At 37.9% G+C, this 16,347-nt stretch overlaps 1 protein-coding gene across 6 annotated transcripts in view; it reads left to right on the top strand.

Moving 5' to 3' along the window:
• Nucleotides 1–16,347, top strand: part of tln1 (talin 1) — a 162,314-nt gene that overhangs the window by 36,460 nt on the left and 109,507 nt on the right. For all 6 annotated transcript variants that reach the window (XM_043687343.1, XM_043687380.1, XM_043687371.1 and 3 more), the window contains 7 exons: nt 485–614; nt 2,356–2,508; nt 4,508–4,650; nt 7,749–7,876; nt 9,690–9,750; nt 14,858–14,962; nt 16,039–16,194. In XM_043687343.1, coding sequence (XP_043543278.1) covers nt 485–614; nt 2,356–2,508; nt 4,508–4,650; nt 7,749–7,876; nt 9,690–9,750; nt 14,858–14,962; nt 16,039–16,194 — 876 coding nt within the window. The remainder of the gene's footprint in view (nt 1–484; nt 615–2,355; nt 2,509–4,507; nt 4,651–7,748; nt 7,877–9,689; nt 9,751–14,857; nt 14,963–16,038; nt 16,195–16,347) is intronic.

The following is a 16,347-nucleotide window of genomic DNA, read 5'->3' as shown; positions in this document are numbered from 1 at the left end:
CTGAGGCTGTGCTGTCAGGTCCTAGTATCTCCTACTAGTAAAAACAGTTTCTCAATGTGCACTGTATCCAGGCCTCTCCGTCCTTTATATGTTGCCCCAAATGTCTGCTTGTTTTTGTCTGGTCTTGGAGAGTGATGCTAGAACCTCTACTTTTGTGTCCAAGACTGACCATGATTTTCTCCTGCTTTTGGTGCTTACCATTGGTATATGTGGAAACCATGTTTTGATTGCATTTTCCTTGGTCATCAAATCCTGGAGTGTGACTTGAATTTAGATCTGCTAATTTAGAGGCAGGTACCAAAAATCTTTCAAACTGCTCTTTGATGCACAGATTGTCTCCATGTCTGTGTAATGTTACAATGTTCAGTCTTTTACATGGATGTCTGAACGTAACAAAATGTGGGAAATCTGGTCAGCGATTTTGGGGAGATGGTCAGATCTCAGTGCTAAGTTGCAAATCGCTTCTCCTTTGTTTTAATCCAAGGACACACTGGATTACAAAAGGAAGCAAAGGCCTCTGAAGATCAGGATGTTGGATGGAAGTATCAAAACAGTTATGGTGGATGACTCAAAAATAGTGAGCGACATGCTGATGACAATCTGCGCCAGAATTGGTGAGATTCATACAATTGTAACTGTTACCTTTCCCTCCATCCCCCTGTGCACCTTTCCCTCCTTGTCACTCTAATCTTATGCAACAGTAAGCTTCTGAGATCCCTCACTCTACTGGATTCAACACCTTGTAGGGTAAAGGACCTCTGAGATATGCTGCAAACTTCATATGAACAAAGTTCTACCCTTTTGTGAAGCAGCTGGTTGTGAATAGCTTGCCAATTATGACTAGCAAATTCTAATAAATATGTTTCTTAGTGCTGTGTCTCCACAGTTTGATGTTTCTTTCACAATTTATTTGTGTGATTATGCTCCATTTGCTCAATTTCATGTACTCATAAAGGAGACATTTGGGTTACCCTGAATGGTAAAGAAATAGTTAATGGTTAGTTTATACCTCCTGAGAGGCATCTGAATTGATATCCTGAGTTCTAGTGCTCGCTAAAGGAAGAATGTTGGATAGTCTTGGATGATTACATACTGCCCAACCTTCTCACTACCAATCTGTGTATTGATGGAATCTAAAAGGGACTTGGCTTGGCAGTCATCCAAGACTATGCTGCATGTCTTTATACGTGATATAGAGACTCTGTGTAGTCTCTGCTGAACCTTGATATTTCCATCAAGAAAGTGCAGCTCCTTATTATGTAGCAGTCCATCACCTGCATGAAGAAATAAAAGTCTAATTAGAGTTGATTATGCCTGTGAAATTACTAAGCCATCTGGGCTCACTTCCAATAATGTGCCAGTCCTAGTCTTTTAATGAATATCAGACCAGTCAATCTGGGTGGGAGAAGAAATAGCTTCCAGAAGTATCGAACTATAAGGCATTCGACTTTCCCTGTGGCTGAAGAATGGCACTTTATCTTTACCTGCCTACTGTACACAACTGCAACTATATTTGTGAGCAGGTCAGACAATGTATTCTAATATAAGGAACAGTGTCAGTGGCCCTACTATGTTTCAAACTATTTTGTAAACAGGATAAATCCATTGGCAACCCCTTTTTTTCTGAAATGCAAACGTTGAGTAAAATATTAAAACTTTTCCTTACTTTATACGAAGTTGAAAATAAAAGTGGGTTGTGAAGTTTTGTTTTTAAAGCATGCAAGCCAATAATACTGGCTTACCTATTCCTGAAACCTACTTCCTTTTGTAAAGTTCAGACCAATTTTGACCAGGCTTCTGCCACTAACAATGGAGGCCTCTCTCTTCAACACAGCTTTGTGCCTAATATGTTAACTAGCACCATATTCAATGTGACACTATGTAGCCAAACTTAGTAATTTTACATTAAACTACTCTTCCCTCAACATCTATTTCTTTATATTCTTTAAGATTCTCATGACATTCCTGTGGTTGATTATAACAGTTCGTACACTTGCATTGGAACAAAATTACAGAATTCAGTGTTTTCTATGGTTAATGATCATAATTTATGGTTTTGAGTGTTGGCTTCCAGTAGATATAATCATCCTCCTATATCTTATGAATTAAATTTCTAGTTATACAAGGTATATCTGCCCAAGTTCCTTTTTAATTTAACCGCAATATAGTTCTGTCCCAGAAATGAAGATGTTACAGAGAGTAAGTTGAATTTTGTTGGGACATTATGGTTCATATCTCATGATCTCATTTTCAGAGATTTGACAAAGTCTGCTGTTGGTTTTCAGATTTATCTCCTCTTCATTTTCTATTGCATGTTACTAATAAAACAGTAGTTAATGGATTTTATTTTAATAGGCATCACAAATCATGATGAATATTCACTTGTACATGAAATTGTTGAAGAAAAGAAAGAAGAAATGACAGGGACACTGAAAAAAGACAAAACCCTATTAAGAGATGATAAGAAAATGGAAAAGCTCAAACAAAAACTTCATACAGATGATGATTGTGAGTACCTTTTTTAAAATTGGAAAACTGCACAAAAATCTTTTTACATTACTAGTATAATGTTCTCTAATACAATATAGATTGCTGTACTGTCATTAAACATTTATTTCAGCTTAAAATATAACTTGTACACAATCAAAATTCAGCCTCTGTGCAGAGCTATGCTTTGACCATGCATTTAACAAATATTCAATGTTTAAGATCCATTCTGCAACCAAGAAGCAAAGTATTGTCACAGAGTCATAGAGCTGTACAGCATTGAAACAGACCCTTTGGTCCAACTCGTCCGTGTCGACTAGATATCCCAATCTAATCTAATCCCACTTGCCAGCACTCGGCCTGTATCCCTCCAAACCCTTCTTATTCATACACCCATCCAGGTGCCTTTTAAATGTTGCAGTTGTACCAGCCTCCTCCACTTCCTCTGGCAGCCCATTCCACACACGCAGCACCCTCTGTGAAAAAGTTGCCCCTTAGGTCTCTTTTATATCTTGTCTATTTATGCTATCCATGTCCCTCATGGTTTTATAAACCTTAATGTGGTCACCCCCTTAGTCTTCAACACTCCAGAGAAAACAACCCCAGTCTATTCTGCCTCTCCCTGTAGCTCAAATCTTCCAACCCTGGCAACATCCTTGTAAATCTTTTCTGAACCCTTTCAAGTTTCACAACATCCTTCCTATAGGAGGGAGACCAAAATTGCATGCAATATCCCAAAAGTGGCCTAACCAATGTCCTGTACAGCCACAACATGACCTCCCAACTCCTATACTCAATGCTCTGACTAATAAAGGAAAGCAGACCAAATGCCGCCTTCACTATCCTATTTACCTGCAACTCTACTTTCAAAAAACTATGAACCTGCACTCCAAGGTCTCTTTGTTCAGCAAAACTCCTGAGGACCTTACCATCAAGTCCTGCTAAGATTTGCTTTTCCAAAATGTGGCACCTTGCATTTATCTAAATTAAACTCCATCTGCCACTCCTCAGCCCACTGGCCCATCTGATCAAGATCCCGTGTAATCTGAGGTAACCCTCTTCGTTGTCCACTACACCTCCAATTTTGGTGTCATCTGCCAACTTACTAACTATATCTCTTATACTCACATCCAAATCATTTTATAAATGATGAAAAGTAGTGGACTCAGCACCAATCCTTGTGGCACTCCACTGGTCACAGGCCTCCAGTCTGAAAAACAACCCTCCACCACCACCACCACCCTCTGTCTCCTACCATCGAGCCAGTTCTGTATCTAAATGGTTAGTTCTCCCTGTATTCCATGAGATCTAACCTTGGTCACCAATCTCCCATGGGTATTCTTGTCGAATACCTTACTGAAGTCCACATAGATCATGTCCACCACTCTGCCCTCGTCGATCCTCTTTGTGACTTTTTCAAAAAAAGGAAGCAACATTTCATGAAACTTAGAGTCGGAAGTACAATGCAATTCTTTTTGAGGGTGGGAAAATCAGAGCAATTTTACAGCAATTTTAATGATGCAGTATGGTTTTTTGCGTTTCAAGTCTTTGATCACTGAGTTGATAAGTTCACTACTTGGTCAGGACCTGAGCCATACAGTACTGCGATATCCTTAGGTTCAATCTATGCTTGGTTAGTTCATCTTGGCCAGAGTAGTAATAGGGTATTTGTATTTAACTTGAGTACTTCTGACCTTAAGGCGGTCGAGAAAAATCACCATGTTCTTGTTCCCAAGTTGCTTTCCACCAGAAGTCTGTATTTGTGGCCAAGTGATGTTAAAATGAAATTCTGCTCTTGGTTGTGATTGAGCAGTCTAGCATGCTGTTACCTCGTACATAAAGGATAGTGCTTTGGGTGAGCTAGAAGTGGTTTTCTGGCACACACAACTGACCTCCAAAGCGTTACATTTGGTGAAGAGGTTAGAATGTTGAGAGGGAGAGTTTTAAAATAGAAGGCACTGTCATATATAAGCACCTCAGGATGGCATTAGTAACATTACACACTCTTTCTTCCCACCAGTAAACTGGTTGGACCATGGTAGAACACTTCGTGAACAAGGTGTCGACGAAAATGAAACTTTGCTTCTCAGACGAAAGTTCTTCTATTCAGATCAAAATGTTGATTCAAGAGATCCAGTCCAATTAAACTTGCTCTATGTCCAGGTTTGTACTTTTCTAAACAAAATAAAAAAAACATTTCTACCTCCAGCAGTATTAAATTTACGTATTTGATCATCTATATCCCAGGGCACGAAAGGAAACAGTGGATGCATTGCATGTTATGTTTCAAAATTCTGTAGATTTGGAATAGCCCCAGCAGATTAGAGGGTGACAAGTGTAACAATACTTCTTAAAAAGAAGGGAGGGAGAAAAGGAATTACAGACCTGTTAGCCTAACATCAGTAATTGGGAAAATGCTTGAGTTTTTTTTATAAAGGCAACCTGTTCAAGTTTTTTTGAGGTCACATCTCATGGAATGGATGATGGCATATCAGCGCATGTAGCATATTGGATTCTCTGAAGGCTTTTGATAAAATCTGAGGTTAGTGTGCAAGATTAAAGCGCATTGGATTGGTGGTAATCTACTGGCATGGATTGAGAATTAATTAGCAGACAGGATATATTGGAATAAATATGTAGTTTTCAAAGTTGAAGTCAGTGGCAAGTGGGATATCACAGAAAATCAGTACTTGGGCCTCAGGTATTTATAATATGTATCACTGATTTGGATGAGGAAATCAAGTGGAGTATTTGTATATCTATGATGACACAAAACTAGAAAGGATTATGACTGGTGAAGAAGGATTAGAAAACTTCAAGGCAACTTAGACAAGTTGAATGAGTTGGCAGATTGGTGGCAGATGAGGCATAACATGGATGAGCATGAAGTTATACACTTGTTAGGAAAAACAATGTCAGAGTACTACTTAATTTGAGCACAGGCACAAGGATATATTGCTGCAGTTGTTTGGGGTCTTGGTGAGACCACAGAGTATTTTGTACTGACTTTGTCTCCTTGCCCCAAGGGAGGATATGCTTGCATTAGTGAGCAATGATTCATCAGATCGATTCTTGGAATGGTAGGATTGTTATATAAGGAGTGATTAGATAAATTGGGCATTCACTGTTCAGAAGAATGAGCGGGATCTAATTGGAAATGTAAAAATTCTGCCAAGATGGGACAGATGGAATGCAGGGATGATTCCAGTGATTGGAGAGGTCGAAAACAATGGGTCACAGTCTCGGCTAGGTCATTTGAAACCAAGATGAGAAGTATTTTCACTCAAATTTTGATACACGACTTATGATTCCAAACCATATAAGTTGTTTCCAGTAGTGAACAGTACAGATTTTTGTGGAAAACCAGTTCCTGTATTTTTCCAATCTGAGTTAAATGATGACCTCCTCTATTCAGAAGGTGGTGAACCTGTTAAATTCTCTACCATAGGCTCTGGAAATCAAGTCACTGAATACATAATGAAGAAACAGTTTTCCAGAAAGTGAAGGTGCCAAGGGTTATGGGAAATGTGTGCTAGTGTGGGATTGAGCTAGAGGATCAGCTGTGAAGATATTGGCTGATGAATTAAACTCAATGGGCTGAATGACCTACTCCTCATTGTCTGTTTTCCTATGTTTGATGTGAAATTGAATCCAGAAGTAATTTAAGAAATCAGTAATCTGTATCTTAAAAATGAACCTTGATTTGTCTTTTGTAACTTAAAAGTAAAACTAACATACTTGTGATCTATATTTTATATTCACCCTCTTTCCCCCACCTCCAAATAAGTTGTGTGAACAGTTACATATTGAAAAATCTGCTTTGTGTACAATTTGAAATGATGGATAATAATAAATAATGACAAAAATGATAATGCAGCAGATGTATACATGAGCTTCCAAAAAAAAAGCTAAGGTAACCCAGTCATCTCAGATTAAATGCTGGTAAGAGGTGTTGCAGGACAGTCAGCAGAATAATGATATAAAATGCTAATGACTGAAGGGAACTGTCATTTAACTCAGACTGGGAAGATACAGCAACTGGTTTTCCGCAAAGATCTGTGCTGTAACTGGAAACAATTTGTATAAATGGTTTAGACTCAAATTGTGTCTCAAAATTTGTAGGCAGCATCAAATTGGGGAGTATGGTTAGCACTGAGCTAGAGGTTTTAAAAAAAAGTGCAAGATGTTAAACTTGGAGAAGAAAAATGAGTTTCAATTTATAAGTGTGCAGTGTTGAATTTGGTGGGAAGAAAAAGGACATTGTGCACTTATTGACAAATGTAAGTGTTTAAGTGGAGTGAAGGTGCATGAGGGATCTAGGGTACAGACTGACTAATCATTGAAGATATTCATACAAGTTAATAAAGCCATTACTGTGTAAACAAAGCTCTAGGGTACATTTCTAGAACAAATTCAAAAGCAGAGAAATTAGTTAAACTTTTGTAGAGCTTTATAGAATCTTTCTCATGTAAAACATGTATGTCATCAGACAATGGCCAAGATTTAGTGGGCAAGAACAAATTTTCCTCCTGGTTAAATTGGAATTCAACATTGGCAGGCAAAGCTGCAATGGAACAGTGGGCTGCCTTCAAAGAGTGGCGAGGAGATGGTTTAGGTACAGCTAAAATACATTCCCACTGTGGAGAGCAGATAGGGCAACCAAATCTGCAGTCTTCTGGATGCTAAGAAAGAGAATAAGGTGAAGCAGAAAGAGTGCAGTGTATGACATGTTGCTAATACAGAATGTGAACTAAGCTGTTATAAATGTTAAGTGGGCAAGTGAAAATGAGAGGGGAAAGAAGGAGCAGAAGAAAACAACAGAACCTATCAAAGAAGCAATCAAAAGTCTTCAAAGGTGTCTAAATAATGGAGGCAGATGCTTAAATTTATGGGGAGTCTAAAACTAGGAGCATATATATGAAATATTAGCTAATAAATTGAATAAGAATATTTTATTCAAAATGTGGAACTTGCTATTTATTGTATGACTGCAATGAACAGCTTAAGTGCATTTTAAGGGGAGTAGGATGAGGAAAATAAGGGAGAAAGAAATAGCCATATGTTGCTGAGTTTAGATGAAGGGTGTGAGAAATTGTAGGTGAAGCATAAATTACTTTACCTATATTAAAAGTGAAGCAATATCTTAAATCACGTGAGCTGGTTTTTGAAAATTTTGTTCTATAATTTATTAGCTACTGACCCTGAAATGGTTATACAGTTTTTAGCTGAATAATTGTTTTCTTTCTGTATTTCTACATCAGGCCAGAGATGACATTTTGAATGGTTCACATCCGGTATCCTTTGACAAAGCCTGTGACTTTGCAGGATACCAATGTCAGATCCAGTTTGGACCCCACAATGAGCAGAAGCACAAACCTGGCTTTTTAGAGTAAGTAGATACCTTTTTTTATCAAGATAACCTTAAACCTTTGCTCATGCTTGTTTTGATCCAAGTAATGACTTCAGGAATAATTTTCATGTTCATGTTATGCTGCACAGTATTTGAACACTGAAACATCACTGGCATTTGTACATTATCTTCCATCAGCACCTCATACTTTGCATTTAGAAATTTTAATCTTTGTTTGCACTTCTGTCCAGAATATTATTAACTATAATACTGACAATTGTACTTTAGGTCATTCTCAAGTTTGTTCTAAAGATCTGAATGTTTAATTTATTTATTGATCCTTGTGTTGAAGGATCTCTAATGTGTATGAAATGTCACTGTTACTATTTTTGATTTTTTTTCACCTCTTGATATCACCTTTGCAATCTACTTGCAATTCCTTGATGTTCAGTAACTCCATAATTATCAATACCTTACAGATATTGACTAAATATCTCTCAGCTGTATGATAAAAGCCATTTATCTTTGGGAATTAGATGTTTGAGTGCTTTTAACTTGATTTAGGCCTCATTGTTTATTTTAGTCAATTAATTTATCAGGGTTATAGACCTTCTTGAGAAGGGCATGCTGTTTATTTCTTTACATATGACTTGTAATTTTTTGTTTTTTGAGTTTCAAACCTGTCTACTCTTGCTATGACCCTATATGTCTTACTCTTTGTGTGACTGTTGTAATATTGTATAACTTTACTTTCTACCTTTCACTGTGCTTTTTCAAGGTCACTCTTTGCCTCTCTGTTCATCTAATATTTTGTTTCCACATTTTAGTTATTAACTTGTGACTCATTTAATAATTATTCCTGCAAGATCACTGTTACTCACTTTATTTCCTCATGGATCATTGTTGGTAAAATTCACAGATGACATCAGTCATGTTTTTGGCTGCAATAATCACTTGGATGACTTCCTGGCATTTGTAGAAAGAACGCACACCCTAATAATCAATGATTTCAAGGATGTAAAACAGAGAGGAAAGCACTTCTAAAATTTGCTTTTTTTAAATCATACGTCGTGTTCATGTGGCAGCAGTGCATTTTGTGATAACTGGTCTGAATATTATAGTAATTAGCTATCGTTGCCTCAGACTTGGGTTATGTTTCTAGATTATTTGTGGAAGTTTTAAAAAGCAAAAGATACTGCAACTTGTACAAACCTTTGGCAAAATAGTGTTCCACAGTACATCAATTTATTGTGCACCTTTTTATACCTTTGATTTATTCTTGGCTCATTGTCCATATTCTGCTATTCCAATATAAAAAAGGAACTCCCTCAGTATATCAGCAATGTTCAAAATCCAATTCTAAAATACTGAAAGAGAATTAATAAATGCAAATTACAATGTTTTAAAATTGGCGATTTAAGTTGAAGACCTTGTCTTTATAGTTGAATAAGATGTTCTGGATCTCCAAATTGTTATTGCATGTGAACATGTAACTGATTTATAGATGTGTATTCAGATTGGAAGTGTTAGTGGAAAATAGTCATGTCTAATCTTGCTACTGTGGTCTGTTTCAATGGGGAGGGTTTTCACACATGTGAAATTGCCAATTAACTGTTGGCAGTTACTTTAGATGTTTGCCATCCATTCACAGTAAATATGAGTTTGATTCACAATTTTGAATTTTTTGATATTTTAAGTGGGCTTGCTTGAATATGCCGATGTAGATGAATGTTTTATATATTGTAGTGCTACATGAGCAATGTGGAAGAGCATGGTTTAATTTAACTATATTTCAAACAAATGTATAAATCATCAGATATCATTTAATGCTGACTGTGTTAATCTTTTATAGTTTAAAAGAATTCCTGCCTAAAGAATACATCAAGCAGAAAGGGGAAAAGAAAATATTCATGGTAGGTTTTGCAAAACATGATGTTTGTGTTTGTGTATAAAGCATTAAATGCAAGCAATACTCTTTTACACTGAAATTAAAAGCAGATTGTGACCTTGGTAGGAGGCTGATTCTCATTTAGATATACATGTTAAATGCTGTATTTTTAGAAATTTTGAGGTTGAGACTCTAATTTGATCAGAATCCTTTAATTCAGCCAAGAGACTTTTCAATATAAATTTCATTCAATATTTTGAATATGAACTGTGCTTCTGGGATGTCAGTGTCACAGGCACAGCCAGCATTAATCCCCCATTCTTAACTGCCCTTGAGAAGGAGATATATTTGGGAACTGATTATTAAGAATGTGTGAAAATGCATGTGGCCTATTGAACAGCTTTGGCAAGAAGAATAGAAAAGCAGTGTACTTACAGAAGTGGTACAGAAGGAGCAGCGTGTTTTGGTAGATCAGTCACAAAGTTAGTACTTAGGATGGTAAAAACAATGATTGCAGATGTGGAAACCAGATTCTGGATTAGTGGTGCTGAAAGAGCGCAGCAGTTCAGGCAGCATCCAAGGAACAGCGAAATCGACGTCTCTGGCAAAAGCCCTTCAGGAATAAAGGCAGAGAGCCTGAAGTGTGGAGAGATAAGCGAGAGGAGGGTGGGGGTGGGGAGGGTGTTCAGGAAGGCAAGTGGAATGTTGTAATTTACTGCGAGGGAATGTAGAAGTTGAAGTTTTATTGCAGCTGTACAGGTATTGGTGAGACTGCACGTGGAGTGCTGTGTACAATTTTGGTCTCCTTAAATGATAAAAGCTATATTTCTTCAGACAGTTAAGTGAAGGTTTACTACTTTGGACAAAACTTATAAAGACAGATTGAACAGGTTAGACTTATATCTACTGAGGTTTAAAAGAATGAAAGGTGATCTTATTGACGCATGTAAGATTTCGATGGTTCTGATGAGTCATAGAGTCAATTGTAACAACCTCCACCACATCCTCTGGCAGCTCATTCCATACACGTACCACCCTCTGCGTGAAAAAGTTGCCCCTTCGGTCTCTTTTATATTTTTCCCCTCTCACCCTAAACCTATGCTCTCTAGTTCTGGACTCCCCGACCCCAGGGAAAAGACTTTGCCTATTTATCCTATCCATGCCCCTCATAATTTTGTAAACCTCTATAAGGTCACCCCTCAGCCTCCAACACTCCAGGGAAAACAGCCCCAGCCCATTCAGCCTCTCCCTGGAGCTCAGATCCTCCATCCCTGGCAACATCCTTGTAAATCTTTCCTGAACCCTTTCAAGTTTCGCAACGTCCTTCCGATAGGAAGGAGACCAGAATTGCACGCAATATTCCAACAGTGGCCTAACCAATGTCCTGTACAGCTGCAACATGACCTCCCAACTCCTGTACTCAATACTCTGACCAATAAAGGAAAGCATACCAAACGCCGCCTTCACTATCCTATCTACCTGCGACTCCACTTTCAAGGAGCTATGAACCTGCACTCCAAGGTCTCTTTGTTCAGCAACACTCCCTTGGACCTTACCATTAAGTGTATAAGTCCAGCTAAGATTTGCTTTCCAAAAATGCAATAATAGGGTAGTTATGGTAGGGGGTTTTAACTTTCCAAACATAGACTGGGACTGCCATAGTGTTAAAGGTTTAGATGGGGAGGAATTTAAGTGTGTATAAGACAATTTTCTGATTCAGTATGTTGATGTACCTACTAGAGAAGGTGCAAAACTTGACCTATACTTGGGAAATAAGGCAGGGCAGTTGACTGAGGTGTCAGTGGGGGAGCACTTTGGGGCCAGCAACCATAATTCTATTTGTTTTAAAATAGTGATGGAAAAGGATAGACCAGATCTAAAAGTTGAAGTTCTAAATTGGAGAAAGGCCAATTTTGACGGTATGAGGCAAGAACTTTCGAGTTCTTCCAGAACACTATCCTAGACACAGCTGCCTTTAGCAGTTTTATCAATAAACTAATCTCCATCCAAAGCGCAGAAGTGGGAATGTTTACTGATGATTGTAATACTTAAGGATCAACAAGCTGTCTGTGTGGAGCCACAGGAGAAGGGTGAGATATTAAACAAGCATTTTGTCAGGAATTACTGTAGAGAAGGACATGGAAGCTAGAGAACTTGGGAAAATAAATAGTAATATCTTAAAGTGTCCGTATTACAAAAATTGAGGTGTTGGAGGTCAGAGACCGAGGGGTGACCTTGTAGAGATTAATAAAATCATGAGGGGCGTGGATAGGATGAATAGCCAAGGTCTTTTTCCTCTGGTGATGGAGTTCAAAACTAGAAGACATAGGTTTAAGGTGAGGGGAAAGATTTAAAAAGGATCTGAGAGGTAACTTTTTCAGAGGGTAGGGTGTGTATGGAACAAGCTGTCAGAGGAGGTGGTGTAGGCAGGTAAAATTACAACATTTAAAAAGCATCTGGATAGTTATGCGTAGCGAGGGTTTAGAGAGATATGGGTCAAGTGCTGGCAAATGGGACTAGATCTGATTGGGATGTCTGGTCAGTGTGGGTGAGTTGAACTTAAGGGTCTATTTCCATGCTGTATAGCTCTGACTCTACTCAATGCAATTTAAAACCTTGAGATTATGAAGCTCTCTATGTCCAATGCAGCAAGACATGGATGAGAAGCAAGGCTTGGAATGTTAAGTGTCAAATAATATTTGTGCTGCTGAAATGCCAGTTACTATCATTATCATCAGTGAATCCCACTGCATCAACGTCCTTAGGGCCATTTCAGACAGCAGTTAAGAGTCAAACAGGTTTCTGGGAGTCTGGAGTCACATGCAAGGTCAGCGCCTTTCCTTCCCTAAAGGATTTTACTGAACTAGATCTGGTTGCACAATTCAGTTTTCAATTTCAAAATCGTTAATTGAATTTAAATTCAGTAAATTCCATGGTGGGATTTCAATCTGTGCCCAGAGAACAGTAGCCTGGGCCTTTGGTTACCAAATCCAATGACATTACCACAATATTACTGTCTCTGCCATTTGACAGTCACCTCAAAACCTGTCCGTCATCTGTCAGGAGTGTGATGGAATACTCTCCACTTGCCTGGATGTGTACAGCTCTGACATCAAGACGCTTAGCATTATCTGGGCTAAAACTGACCACCTGTACAGCAGAAATTAAAATAGCACCTTCCAAGATGACTTCCTGTAGAAGGACAAGGGCAGCAGATATGTGGGAACGCTACCACCTGAAAGTTCCCCTCCAAGCCACTCACCAACCTAATTTGGAAATATATCGCCATTCCTTCATGTCACTGGGTCAAAATCCTGGAATTCCCTCCAACAGGGTATTGTGAGTCAACATGCAGCATGTACACTTCAAGGTTCTTTGACATCGCCGTTCAAATCCTTGGTCATCTGGAAGGACAAGATCAGCGGATATGTGGGAACACTACCACCTACAAAATTCCCTCCAAGTGAAATACCATCCTGACTTCGAATTAATTGCGTTCCTTCATTCTCATTATGTCAAAAAGCTGGAATCCTTATCAGCACTGTGGAACATCACATGATCTGCAGTGGTTCTAGAAGGCAGCTTGCCGTCATCTTGAGGAATAGATAGCAAATGCATGCTTTGCCAATGACATTGACAGCCATGAGGGAAAAAAATAAGATTATCTTTCCTTCTCCGAAGGTTGTTGCGTGTTTCAAAATCAATTAGTGAAGACACCAAGAGGCTCAAATAAAAATGAATGAATTAATTGAAATCCTATTTAGAAATGTATGCTATTTTTAGTTTTCTTTGGCATTTTTTTTTTTTGGATATCAAGCACTCGTTCCTAAGAGTAACAGCAGTTTAGGATAATTCTGGGAACCCAGTGCTCAGTTTGATGAGCTTGTAGGTTAGTACTGGGCATTTGCATTTGGAATAACCAAAATTGATATTAGAGCGGGAATTCAAACAGCGTAGACAGTACATTACTAAGATTTTTAATAGGTATTTTGTTTTTAAAAAAGCTCTTGTATATAATCTATTTTGCATCAGGTGGCAAATGTTTTCCATAAACAATTTATTTTTATAATGTTAGCATTTCCCATTACTTGAATCTGTCAGCTGTCACAATTGTCTTGTATCTGTGCTCTGAGCATTGGGTGGTGCTGCACTGTATATCCTGTTCAATTCCTCCTGCACCATTTCTTAGTACTCGAAGAGGCTTGGTTTTTCTGCCTTGTGTGTTCATTCTTTGCTATTCAGAATGCACTGTTGGAAATTTGCAGCATGTTTTGGTTGCGGAAAAGGTTGCAGAAGCCCTGATCTGACCTTGAGCTGCCACTGATTGACCTAGCTTGGCTGGCACCAGCACTTCTGCATTTGCTTTAGTTTAAGTTCTGCTATTTTCTGCTCTTTATTTACCATTTTGCTAGTCTCATTGCTGCTGATAACTTTCCAATCTAAGAGAATCTGACCATAGGTATCTTTTGGCAGAGGCTTACCTTTCATTAAGCTTTTCAAATGCCTGAACTATGTTAAGATCTGCCAGCTGTAATTTTTTTCAGCTTAATGTGATAAAAGCAAAGCTGTCATTTGAAATGCTTTTCAGTTCGATTCTGTCAACCAGCAAGGCTATTTCAGGAGGTTTTCACCTTTGTATTGCATAGAGTTGTGCTTTCTCACGTATTGTTATGATCTTCTATCTCTGAAATTGCCCAACATCATTCTTACTTTCTTGTCTCTTGCCATCAAAGGCTTAATTATCTTTAAATAAAAAAATTTCATTCTGCCTTTCCAGTCCTCCTCCTCCTTACTCAATTCTCCTTTTAAAATTCTTCTCCATCCTCACATCTTCTGCTCCATCTTCAAGAAAAATGTTTTGTTTTAACAAGTTTCTGGCCCTGGGAATATTCTATCACACTTCCAAACTCTTTGTTTTAAAAATGATTTTATCCTTTTTGCCCCCACAACCATTCTGACTTTTAACATTTTTCGTCTCTTTCTCAGCATCCACTGTATTGTGCAATCCTTAAAGTATTGTTGAACATCTTCTGTATATGGGCGTCATGTTTGAAGTGCACATTATTGACATCAAATCTCAGTGATTAAAGCTAACCAGAGGAGTCAAACTTGCATTTTTTTTAAATACATAGACGCACAAAAACTGTGCCAACATGACTGAAATGGAGGCTAAAGTGTTGTATGTGAAGATGGCCCGATCTTTAAAGACATACGGAGTTTCCTTCTTTTTGGTTAAGGTAAGTGGTTACTGTAAATTATGAAGTAATCAATTTTTCAAGTTTTTATGCAACAATGTTTTTGTACTGTTTGTTTTGACTTGCTTTATTTTAATTAAATGTTACCAAATTATGCTCTTCATTTCAAATATAAAATAAATCTAATAAAAATAGAACTCACTGGAAAAGCTCAGCAGATCTGGCAGCATTTATGCAGAGAAATCAAAGTTAACATCTCTGGTCCACTGATCCTTCCTCAGTTCTGAGAAACTTTGATTTCTCTTCCCAGATGTTGTGAGACCTGCTGAACCTTTCCAGCGACTTCTATTTTTGTTTCTGATTTACAGTATTCACAGTTCTTTTTGTTTTCTATTTAGTAAACTAAATGTAGTTCATTTGAAACGTCACAAGTGTTTAATTGTCGATAAGTTTCCCCTTTGCTTTGAGTAAGCTGCCAGTGTGGCAAAACTGAAAGCATATCCTTTGATCAGGAACTAGTGCACTATCTAAAGAATGTTGTTTCCAGGCACTAGGTTTTAATGGGAAGCTACAGTAATATGTCAAAACATAATTTCTGAGTGACAGAAATTAGCTTGTAGTCGATTATCCTTGACCTTCATATGGTAGGAGTGTTTTTCCTTTGAGTCCTTCTTACATCAAAAATAGGCTATGTTCCTCTAAATGGAGCTAATCATTAGATACCATGCTTCCCACTCTCCTCCTTTGTACTTAATTAATCAATCAATGGCATTAGTCCTTTCACTGTTTCACTGGGACACTTGAATTATGTGCATGCTTGCATGCTTGTACTTTTTGGATTAAACTATATCATGTATTTTGCTTTGCAAATTATTTGCTGGATGGTTCTTCCCTTACCCCATCCCTCCAAGTATGCATTTGGTATGTATCTAGCAGTCACTCAGAAAATCTTATAATGCATCTGACTGCTTCCATAAAACTTGTTAATCTGACAAGTGTTCCTGTTGTTTTTGGTTAGACACTTGTAAATTTTGGAGCCTATGATTATAACTCACCATCTATCTTGCTCCCTTGCAATTGTTGTTTTCTATAAACATAAAATGTTAAATATTCTACAGGAGAAAATGAAAGGGAAGAATAAACTTGTACCCCGTTTATTGGGGATTACCAAAGAAAGTGTTATGCGTGTGGATGAGAAAACAAAAGAAGTGATCCAGGAATGGAACCTCACTAACATCAAACGATGGGCAGCATCACCAAAAAGTTTTACCCTGGTATGTTTTTTTTATAGCAAGTGTCTCTGCCTTGCAGTCCTTTGCAAACCAATTGGACTTCCTAAAAGTCGAAGCACATTGAGCATACATTGCCCTGCACATACTATAAAATATGATGGTTTAAGATTCCAGTTTGTTCTCGCTCATTAATTG

The sequence above is a fragment of the Chiloscyllium plagiosum genome, chromosome 1, assembly GCF_004010195.1.
Source record: "Chiloscyllium plagiosum isolate BGI_BamShark_2017 chromosome 1, ASM401019v2, whole genome shotgun sequence".
NCBI classification, from domain to species: Eukaryota; Metazoa; Chordata; class Chondrichthyes; order Orectolobiformes; family Hemiscylliidae; genus Chiloscyllium; species Chiloscyllium plagiosum.
This window is presented reverse-complemented; position numbering and strand designations above follow the sequence as displayed.